The 11,288-nt window shown below is 43.3% G+C and overlaps 1 protein-coding gene across 1 annotated transcript; it reads left to right on the top strand.

The window, feature by feature from the left end:
* The first annotated feature begins 464 nt into the window (after positions 1-464).
* Positions 465-10,238, top strand: LOC112949514 (nectin-3-like). The gene is made up of 5 exons (XM_026041954.1): positions 465-582; positions 2,180-2,515; positions 6,990-7,301; positions 7,826-7,971; positions 10,128-10,238. The coding sequence occupies exons 1-5, from the start codon at positions 465-467 to the stop codon at positions 10,236-10,238; spliced, it is 1,023 nt and encodes a 340-aa protein (XP_025897739.1).
* Positions 10,239-11,288: the final 1,050 nt, after the last annotated feature.

Raw genomic sequence — 11,288 nt, 5'->3', positions numbered from 1 at the left:
ACCCAAGAGGGAAGGACCGGCTCAGGTCCACGCTGGGGCTGACTTTCCTCTTTCCCGTGCCCGGTCTGTTCACCTGCACTACTTTTCTGTACAGCCCGGGTGAACCCAGCTGCACTGTGGGTGGCAACAGATAGGTGTCTGGTACTCAGGCTATTACAAACCTTGTTATATTATAAAGCTAAGCTATCATAAAACTAGGCTTTTAGTTGAGCACCTGCAAAAATCCCTAACTTTACGCATTTCTGAAAAATCRACCCTGAACTTTTGTTCCTGTGCGGCTAGTGGTCAGCCTGGGAAATCTTCAGCTTCTGGCTCTGAAATCTGTTATAATGTTCCCCCAAATTTTGTTGTTTGGGAGCATGAGGGGCAGGGTGAGTTAATGAGGCCCCTTTTACTGTATGTGATGTGACCGGAATATCCCCAGAATGAAAGCAAAGCTTATAAAAAAGGGAAGCAGCTGCTCAATGGGCCACTTCTTGTCTGCCTTGCTGAGCAAGAACAAGCTGATGCAGCTGATAGCTGAAGCTAACAAAATGATTGTCACTTGCCTTCTTCTCTCTGCAGTCTGGACTCTTACAACAGGTAACTTTCTTTTATTTTTTATCATTATTTTATTTTGTATTATTATAGCAGTGCTATAGACCTGAGCTGGCGAGATGCTCTTGTCAGCAGGCTGATTCACTGCTCTTCACTGTGKTCATCATTGCACGTCCTACCTGAAGTGACTGAGCACTGTGGGCCCTTCTGGCCATGCACACAAATTCACTCCTCTTATGGGCTTTCAAATGTTTCACTGATGTTTTAACTTGTAGTATTTGTATTTAACTGTCTGTGCATTTATAAGCTGCAGATATATGTATGCATCTATTAACAATGCTCAAGTGGTAAAACAAGTGAATAGCCAAATGTTGCCTCTCACCTATACGGCTGGATATTTTGTTCTGAGCTCCTGTTTTGGCTGGGATTTGAATCAGAGTGTAGCACTGATTTTCTTTAGCCGGGACAGAAGAATTTATAGTGAGTGACATGGTGGTTGTTAGCGTCTCCTTGGAGCCCTAGGACTGTCTGTATGTTACATTTATGTCTGTAATTAAAATCATGGGTGCACGGCTGGATTTGTTCTAAAACAGCTGATATTCTGCCTACAGCACATGGAGCCCTGAATAGCAAAATGTGTACACAGCTTGGCAAGTGGCCCCGTGGTCCCCTGCAGAGATCTGCCTGCCCCAACTGCAGGCAGAGCAGGCGGTGGGCGTGCTATGGAAAGCAGTTCAGATGTGCCCCAGCTGGACAGCAGTATCTTCTGTGTGCTACAGACCACCTCATCCGCCTTGAAAAATTGCATAGCGATTTGGTTTCCTTGTAAATTGAGTGATATATTTTCAGGGTTGCAAATTAATSATATGTTTTTATCCGTGCCTGCTGATAACTCTCTTCCCATGCTGCTGTATGGACAGATATATACAAATAAACTTTTAAAAAATGTTATTCTAAGAGCAACAATACCACGGAGCTAAGCTGGCACACCCGAACATCTTGTCAGTCTCCTCCCTTGAATAGTTTTCCACATTTGTCTATTACTTTGGAAGAGGTTTTTTTTTTTTCTGTCTGGAGGTCTTTGATGCCATGGTGTTTACACTATGAAAAATAGATTATACTTCTTGTTCTCATTGTTTCTCAGCATGTTTTTGGTTTGTGGATGTTCAGGAAGGGCTCTGTTGTTTTAGTGAACTTGAGCCTGAGAAATGAGAATGGAGGATTTTCTTTTGGTTCTTTTTTTCTGTTCTATTTTCAGTCTCTGATAACTGCATGTGCTCRGTTATAATGACATGGGTAAGAATTTTTAGCAGGTTTACTAATTGGGTTCCGGCCGTGGCACAGGAGAGGTTACACACTGGTGTAACACACTGGTGTAACCGGAGCCCCTTTTGTGCTTCCCAGTGGGCAAAGAGCCTTAGCAGAGAGACTTCCACTGTTGCGGGCACTGGTGCAGTTCTGCTCCGCTGTGCCCTTGACATAAAGTCCGGTGAGAGATGTTATGTCCAGTGAAATTCTCAGRGGGAATTCTTGCTAGTTGCGGTTCTATTTTTTCCTGGAAGGCTTCTGGAGCTGTTCTCGCAAGCAGCTGTGGGGACACCTGCACAGGCTGTGCTGAATGTGCTGTCCTCTTCTCCCCCAGGATCCGTGCAGGTGATGCACAGAAAGGTCCAGGAGGTCCAGGCGGGTGGAAATGTTACTTTTTCATGCCGGTTGATCACGAACGAAGATGCGCTACAAGTGACGTGGCAGAAGGAAACAGAAGGGGAAGACGACAATATAGCAACTTACAGCACCGTGAATGGCCAAAAGATTGTGAAGAGCTACGGCAGCAACGTGAGCTTTGTCCACAGCGGGCTCCAAGCCTCGGCCATCTCCCTTCAGGGAGTCACTTTCCAGGATGAAGGATGTTACAAGTGCATCTTCAACACGTTTCCCTCTGGGGCTGTCACAGGCAGGATGTGCCTCAAGGTTTACGGTAAGGCATTGTAATAGTGAACTAGATGAGGTCTTTCTGAAGACCAAGCCATTCCCCTCCAGGGAAAACCTTCTCTGACCACCGGTCACATTGCAAAACCGCTGTGGGAAATCACTCGGTTTCCTCTCTGGCTCTCCCTCCCTCCCTGATTTTACCTCTGATGGGAAAGCAGTATTTAGTAGTTCTTGAATTTTCTTCCCCTTGAAGTCAACAATAGCTACATTCGAGGCTGACGTTCAATATGCAACTTCCCCAAAGTTCCCCTAGGTCTGTGTTGTGCTGTCAGCTGGCCTGCCACAAGCATGAAATTGAAGCTCCTCTTCTTCTTCTTGCTTCTGTGCCTCTAMACATGTAAATTAAATATGTTTTATCACTCTGCCTTCAGGCTTAGGCGTGTTGTGTCAAAAGGCAGAGTAGCGTACACGTGACTAACATATGGGGAAATTGGTTCAGTAGTAAAACTGGTGATAAATTACCTGCCATAAATAGACCAGATTCAAGAAATAGATGTGAAAAAGGCTGAAATACGGTGCAGGTGGTGGATTTTGCCCCATGAATACATTGCACAAACCAGTATCAGTTAGCTTAACAGATCTTTAGTACCAGATCTTTCTGCTGATAAACACACACATATACACATACTCATGTGCTAGGAGTCTCATCTGCAGGAAACCCCCCAGGCCCTGGCTTGTAGGGGAAAGATGACTTAAGCAATAGCAAAAAGGAGGGGGAAATATGAGCGGAAAACAAGTCTGAAACAGAAGATCTTTTGCCCCCTTCTTGGGAAAGTTCTTTGAGCAAAAAAGGGAAATTAGCAGAGAAATTCACTCAGTATTTTAGACATTAAGAGGAAAGTGCTCCTAAGAAAAACCCAATGCTGAGTCATGCAGAGGGTAAATGCTGAGTTATACATTACAGAAAAACACAGGACTTCGCAGCTAGATCCCTTTCTTGCTGTGAACCTAAACACAGCATTAGATTTCTTTTCTTTCACTTTTTTTGCCAAATTGAGGGAAATATTGCCCAAAATAACCAGCCTTGTGGCTATGATTCATCCCTGAGCGGATCTCCACTCTTGAAAAACAAAAAAAATCTGCACTTGTGAACACCTCTTCCTGCTTCGTGGGTGAAAACACAGCACTTGAGAAGTGTTCCACTTCTCCAACCAGTGGGCATAAGCCTGTGGTGACTTCCCTGCTCCACAAGCCCTGGCTTAGTGGTCACGTACTGCGATTCCAGCTCATGGGCCAGATCAATGCGGGATCCCTGGAGCATGTTTCATTAAACACATCCTGCAATGTCAGCGTAAAGAAACTGAATGTTTGGCCATGAGACTTACCAGTTGTGATGTTGTTCTGTGTCCTTCCCCTGGCTCCTGATATCAGGCACTGCGGAAGAGAGATTTGGATGCTTGGAACACGCAGAGCATGGGAGGCTAGAGAGGTAGTAGATTGGTTTGTGAAACAGAGGATTGACATTCCTCCCAAATCTGAACTGAGGACACATTTAAATGCACCCAATTAATTAGAGAGTGCTTAAAACTGCAGGAATTTTATTTGAGGATGTAATGGATGCCCCATCCTCACTACGTCCTGTGAGCATCCCTTCCTCTATGCCATGACTCTCCAAAGCTCTTCCTCATTGCTCTAGAGGCTCTGGCCCACCACAAAATGTCCTTTTCTTTTTCCCCACATCCTACAGCCTGTTAAATATAATTTCTCTCTCTCATTCCACAAGCCACAACGATAAGAATAGCTTATTTAAAAGAGAGAATTCCTGTAGGCTGGGAATGTGAATTCAAGAGCAATCTCCTAATGCTCAGTAATTTAGAGCAAGGTACACAAGACAGCTTACATAGTCACTGGCTTAAAATGAAATGATGGCATCTGTTTGCCCTCAAGAGGGAACTGCCAGGGGATTTACAGGCTAGTTATTGCCCGATTATAGCAACCTTCCAAAAAGGGGTGTTCCAGGATGGGTGCCATCTACACATAGTGGCCACGGGGAAGTGAAATCATGCTAAGCACTGGGTACATGAAAAAATACAGGTACAGATTGATGGGATTTCAGACCTCTTTGTCTGAAAATAGTAAAATGAAGAAGAGGCAGTCGTCCATTCTGCAACCAAAATCTTTTTGGAGAATTTTCACAGGTGCTTGGTGTGTTTCTTCTGAACTCTATGCTCTTTTTCCCCCCCAGTTTTGCCCTAGCAACATTTTGCAATCCTTCAGTGCCAAACAAGGATATATGGAGGATAAGAATGAAACCCACAAAGGGAGACAGTTAGCAGGTGTTGGCGGGAAGGAGATGAGACATTTGAAGATGGTCTAGATTTGCTGAGTCAAAACACGCTTTAGGAATTTGCTGGGATTTCTTCAGATATATGTTCAGATCTGTTTCCTTCCTGATACCTTCTAGCTGCCTGGAAGTCCGCAGGACAGTGAACAAGTGTCGTTGCTTTTTCTTAAATATAGAAACTGAGGCACAGAGTTGCTTATTAATGCTCATATAATTGGAAAGTGATTTCTGTAATCACTAGTTATACAGTATTTCTTAAAAAAAAAAAAAAGTTTATCTGAGATCAGAGTCAAGTCTTTAAACAAAATCACCAACATCTAACACCTCCCCCTGGGTCTAATGTGGGATGATAATTATCCCCTGGGTCTAATGTGGGAAGACAGAGGACTGCTTAGTGAGAACAAGACTGAATTTGGAAGTTATGTGTGCCAGGATATGATGCTGTGCAATTTTCACTATCTCTCTCTGTGTTCATAGAACTTTTATCATCCAAGGCTCACATCAATCTATTTGAATGGGTTAGGATTGAAAAATGCCAGACTGGGGCAACGGTACTAATCTGCAGTCTGTTTTTTAACAGTGATGCTCCAATAAAGCCCTTTCACTGGAAACATTTGTGACAGTTTTCCTTTGCTGTTTTTGGATGTTGAACCATAATATTTTAAGTTAATTCTGTGGGTGGAGGTGTTATTTTTATGCATCCTGTGAGTGAAAGAAGAAGTTCAAAGATCATTTATTAATCAAAATATAAGCTGTTTATGACATTTGTCCTTTCACACATGGGAGATTTTGAGAAATTCCATCTGAAATTCCCCTAAATGCTTTTCTTTTCGCTTTCAGAGTAACCTTAGTGAGTTTCTATTTGTGGGACTATGATGGATTTCTGCCTACAGGTGATGCAAAAGCTGAGAAATAGTTGCTTCATTCTTATAAACAGGCACAACTATAGTAAATAAATGAAGTAGAGACATTAAAACAGTATATAATTTCTACTCTCTTGCAGTTATGACTTGTAAGATCCATATAGTTTTGTGAGGTGTATATGGAATTGTACGAGGAAGTATAGCTGCCCTTGGGCAACTGGCATATGCTTTTTTTCCCCTTTGACGGGCTTATTTCATCATCTTTTCTATCTCTTTTATTTGCGAATCCTCATTTACCTGCCCAGGAGGAAAAAGAATATTTTTTCTTAAGAAAATTAAACATGATTGSTAAAGAATAGTGATAGGTTTACTAGTGTTTTGAAAACAATTTCAGCATAAACATTGTGCTGACCGTATTGCAAATTGTTGGTTTTGTTAATAGTGATACATATACATAGTGCTACTCTATACAGTAAAAGATACTTATTTAATCTCAGGGCATTCATACTAACACAAACATTAATGAAATCAGAATAGCCACTGTACTTACACATTATATAAAGAATATTTTCTGCAACATGCACCTAGAGTAGAGTATGGTTTGGGCCCCTATAGGATCAATCCACATCTGCATTGAAGTAGCAGGCAAACTGGGTGAGCTGCTGTGTGGAAACCTGCAGATACTGCTCCCACATAGAGTTATGTGCCTGTATAAATGTTGCCCCGAGTAATCTGAACTAATTAGACCATCTTTGAGCAGGAGCTTGGACTAGACGGCCTCCGGAGGTCCCTTCCAACCTAAATTAACCCATGCACAGTATGCATTAGCCTGTGCACATACACACAGCTTCCACAAGGGAAGACCTGTGGCATTATCATATACAAATTCACCAAGCGTTTCTTGGCTAAATAGATGAATTTAGATTTTTGGTGCTCAAGTCAGCTCAAATAAAGATAATTGTGACGATAAACTTAAAGGAYAAGAGCAAGAACTCAGTGCACCTATTCAGTCATTTCAGATAGAGAAGGACATGCAGTTCCATAGTTTCTTTTTAATTATCCATTAACAACACTCCTCAGCTTGGAAGCTCCTGTTAAGCTTTGGTTTGAACCATGCATGCTTCTACTCCCTTGTGTCCGCTTTTGCCAAATTCTATATTTTCAGGTCTGATACCTGTTGACCTTCCAGCTCTTTTGTCACTTCCAAGCTTTTTGTGAGCAGGAAATGAGATCAGAAAACAAGGCTGCCCTTTCTCCTTGACCCTTGCTTAAACATAAACAGAAAACAATGGAATTTTTCCTTTGTATTACAGGCATATCAGATCCCAAAGTAGAAGCTAAGTTTATACCCAATCCAGACAAAGCCAAGGATAAGGACAAAGTGGTGGAAGTAAGCTGCTCAGCAACAGGGAAGCCAGCTCCAAAAATCACCTGGCAGCTTCCCAGCACCCTGCAGGAGATACCAAGGGAGTACCGCAGAAGAGTCAGCAACCAGACTGTGACCRTCATCAGCAACCTCACCCTTGCCCTCTCCAGGATCTTCCAGGAGCACCCCATCGCCTGTGTGATTCAACACCCATCTCTAAATAAGACCCTGGTTCTGCCCATGCATGGCCTGACTGAGGGTTGGTATCAAAGTGTGTGCAGGTGCACCCTGCTCCTTGCATAGTGTGGGGGGATGAAAGGGAAATGCTTCCTGGGTGAGACCATGGGAGAGAATATCAAAATGTTGAAGGTACCTTGAAGAGTGGTAGGAGGGAGAAAAGAGGTGCAGCAGGAGCTGCAGGAGGTATGGGCATTAGTGGAGCAGCACATGGTTCCTGCTGGGTGACTAGCACACAGTGACATGTCCTTCGCCCCTGGGAGCTCTGCAGAGCACTCGGCAGTCTTTCCCGATCATTTAGCCTGGCATGTAAATATAACATGCCAGTCCTAAATAAAGCAATAGGTGTGAGTGCTGTGAGTGTGACCATGGCATCAGGTTACCCACCGCAGGTCAGCTGGATATGCTTCTTGGGTAACTGCTGATACGTGTTCCCAGCGCCCACATCAGAACTTCCTTCCTGTCCCCTGGTAGGGTATGTCTGAAGCAGACCTTTTTTCTTCTTTCTGCATAAAACCATCTGAGCACCTGCTACTTTCCTCACAGGTCAGGACACAGCTGTGGTGCCAGCCCTTGCCACCACCTTTGGGGTGTTAGTTCCTCTCATCTCCCTCCTCCTACTCAGCTTCCTCTTCTGCTGCTGCCTGAGACAGCTGCACGGAGCAGAGAGACGCCGAGCCTGGCCCTGCTGGGTAAGTCTGAGAGCCCTCAGCTCCGGGCACACATATCAACAGACCCTCAAGCTGTTCCACAGCTCAGCCACAGCACGGGCTTACCGAGACTCGGCTCATACGGGACACCACTGGGCTTCATGCCACCTCGAAGGGCGTCCTGCAGCACTCGGGCAGGGTTTGGCACAGGGAGAGAGGGACAAGGCTGTTACCAGCAAGGCTTGCTCAGTCCTGAGCAGCACGCTGTCTGCTCCAGCAGGTTAGCGTTGTTTGGAGACATGRAAACTTTGACCTGTTTAGCAAGGTCCCTCAGTCAGGCCTTCAGTGGGTTGTACATGCCAGACCACGGGAACAGCCAGAAAATGTTAGTTTTCTTAGTGATTAGGCACTCTGTGGAGGAGACTTTGCTCTGTTGCTGTATTTATACATGTGCTGACTGTGCCAAAAGTGGTCATGCCCCTACGCTGTTAACTCAGCAGCTTTTAAAGTAACCTACAGAGAGTGAAATCATATGCASCTTTGAGGAAATGGCTTCAGGGAAGTGTCTCGAGCAAAAATGTGATCCTTTGAAGAAGCGCATGCTTCCATGCGGAAAACCCACGGCAGCACATCCCAGCCTCAGTTGTTGGCTGATTCACACAGACTGAGGTGTCACTGGCTCACCAGCAGTCTCTTCTGGAGCACGGGAAAGTACAACAGGGCCTTTTCTTAGCAATGTTCAAGACGAGAGAAAGCACGTGCATGAGGTTGTGGTACGTAGTGAAAGATGGAAATTCAAGGCAGGTAAAAACTGAGCAAGATACTGTAAGTTAGGATGGATAGTCACATGTGGGTTTTGTGCTGCAAATCCTCCACCTCATTACATAATATACTTAATGTGTGTACCCTTACTTAGCATGAGTGCTTTGGAGGTTAAAGAAAAAAGCAGTGGCTTGTGAATACGATCTGTTCCTTCCAGAGATGCCATTTCTGTAGGTCCAAGCTGGTCTCTACTGATGAGGCTGCAAGGGGAAAAATTTAGTCTACTATCCAGTGGCACAAGGGAAAACAAGGCACTATTTGGTAACACACATAGCCCAGATCTTTATTCTAGCACTTGAAACTCTGCATATTAATAATAATAAAACTTCTCTTCTGATAGGTCCTTCCTGTATGTAGCAAAGACAAGTGTGGGAAGTGCCAAGTTACTTGCAGACAAGATCCTGCAGTACCTCCCCTTGCCAGCGCTCCTTTGAATACATGAATACCTGTGGGCAGTATTGGTGTGAGAGACACATCTTATGATGACATCTGGGACTTTGAATTGAACCTATTCTGATTTTACACCTGARGGAAACAACAAAAAAAGGACTTTTTTTTATATATATTTATTTATTTATTGTTATACTGTAACATTCCATTTTGTATATATATATGTGTATATATATATATATATGAAAACCTGTATTTATCTGAGATTCTAAGACTAAGGCTGTGTGGCTCTGCATAATGAAATGTTTTTTTGTTAGCACTATGTTTACTCCTTCCTGGCAGGAGTCACGTGGCAGGAGGATGCTACCTGCCCTGGCTTCCACTAGCCTTTCCTAGAAAGTTATTTTAAAGCAAAGAGGGAAATGAGGAATTTTCCTCTTACCCTGTTCTCTGCGAATTGAAATCACTGGCTGATTTCCCCGGCCCTGCAGCTGCTGCCTGGCCTTCCCCCTCTGCAAGGGGAGGCTTTTCCTTGCTCCAGCACCAGTGAGGAGCCTCTGGACGTGGGAGGTGGAGGAAGGAGGACAGACCTTGCCTTGTAATGGAAAGGGTCTTTGGAGAGGAGATAAAAGGCTCAGGTCTGTTAAGAAACCACTCCTGGGTCTGGCAAGGTTGTGGTGATTATGTATTTTTGTGATTTATGGATGGATCACCTGGGCTGGGGGAAAGCAGGGTTTGGACCCAAGAAAACACACATCAGCCTGAGCATTTATGTGATTTATGACACAGCTAAAGGTTAAATTGTGAAAGGTTTTTGCTTGTTTCGAGATGCTTCATAGAGATGGAGCTTGAACAAGAGAGGAAGACGTGGCTAAGAGGGAAAGTGCAAGACAATAAAGTTGGGTAGCATTTTCCTATTGGTCTTTTTGGGTATTAGAAATGAAATTCAGGACATTCAGAACTGACACATGTATTTGCCTGCATAGGGTACACCTTCAGCTACTAAAATCCAGTGCCATGAAATGCTATGTGCTAATGCTATTGGGGTTGGCTTCATGTATCAAAGTGGTGGCGTACCAAAGCTGGTGTTCATCTAGACTATGAATAATTAAAGGATTGTTAACTAAATATATATATATACATGTAATAGAAAACACCGTTCAGAGTACAAACAAATGTGACTGACGGGATCAGAAATTTTTACTGTGAGTAAACAGCATCATAACTGTTGCTCTGAAGTTTCTTTTTCTTTGCAATTAGCTCATCTTTGCCTGCCAAATTATCTCTGTGAGCAGCTTGGCAGTGATTCTTTGGGGATCGTGTATCAAATGAGATTATTCTTGTATTCAGAATTTATTTGATGAATGGTCTCTATGCTTCAAAACATTGCAAAGTTTGAATAGGTCTTGAGGAGTAAAAATAAAACTGGCAAGAAATTCAACTGAAATTGACTGCCCTATTTTCTTGCTGTAATATGAGTGATGTGAAGCTAGTAAAATTTGACAAGTAAGTCGAAGCAGAATAAATTTTTGAAGTTTACCCCACAATAATGTTCTAAGCTGGCATTGCCATCAAGGAAAAAAAAAATTAAGCATGATTTTTAATCTGCATCGCATGGTGATTGAATTCCCAGCTCATTACAGGTCATGGCAACTGTCATGGTCAACTGTCATTTACATGGCTATGTATGTATACATATTTATATATATGTGCACACACAGATTAGTTATATGATAAAACAACTSTTCCTACGGCTCTGGGAAGTGTCCAAGTTCATGTTTTGGCATCCTGGGCTCTTTCAGAGATTTCCCCTGTTGCTATTTTAGCTCTCTGCTGGTACTCATGTTCCCAGCTCTCAGAGATTGTTGGCACATAGAGGAACCTCTGCAACAGCTCTGAACGAAGAGGTGAGCTTCACTGGTAAACATTTTTTTACAAGTCTCGGTCAGAAACAGGGAGGATTTTTTTTTACTTCAAAACTACTGCTGAAAGAGATATAGGACTAAAGCGATGCAGTCAAAATGAACTTTGCTTTGATGACACAAGGTTGAAAACATGATTYGTCTTTGCGCTGATCTTTGATCCAGGGAAGTCGTATCCAGTACCATATCAGTGAATTTTGTTATGAACGCATAGTGGGCAGAAAA

This window comes from Nothoprocta perdicaria, unplaced genomic scaffold (assembly GCF_003342845.1).
Source record: "Nothoprocta perdicaria isolate Ctin4 unplaced genomic scaffold, notPer1 scaffold_102, whole genome shotgun sequence".
Taxonomy (NCBI): Eukaryota; Metazoa; Chordata; class Aves; order Tinamiformes; family Tinamidae; genus Nothoprocta; species Nothoprocta perdicaria.
Note: the sequence above shows the minus strand (reverse complement) of the source record. Positions and strands in the feature narration are given on the sequence as shown.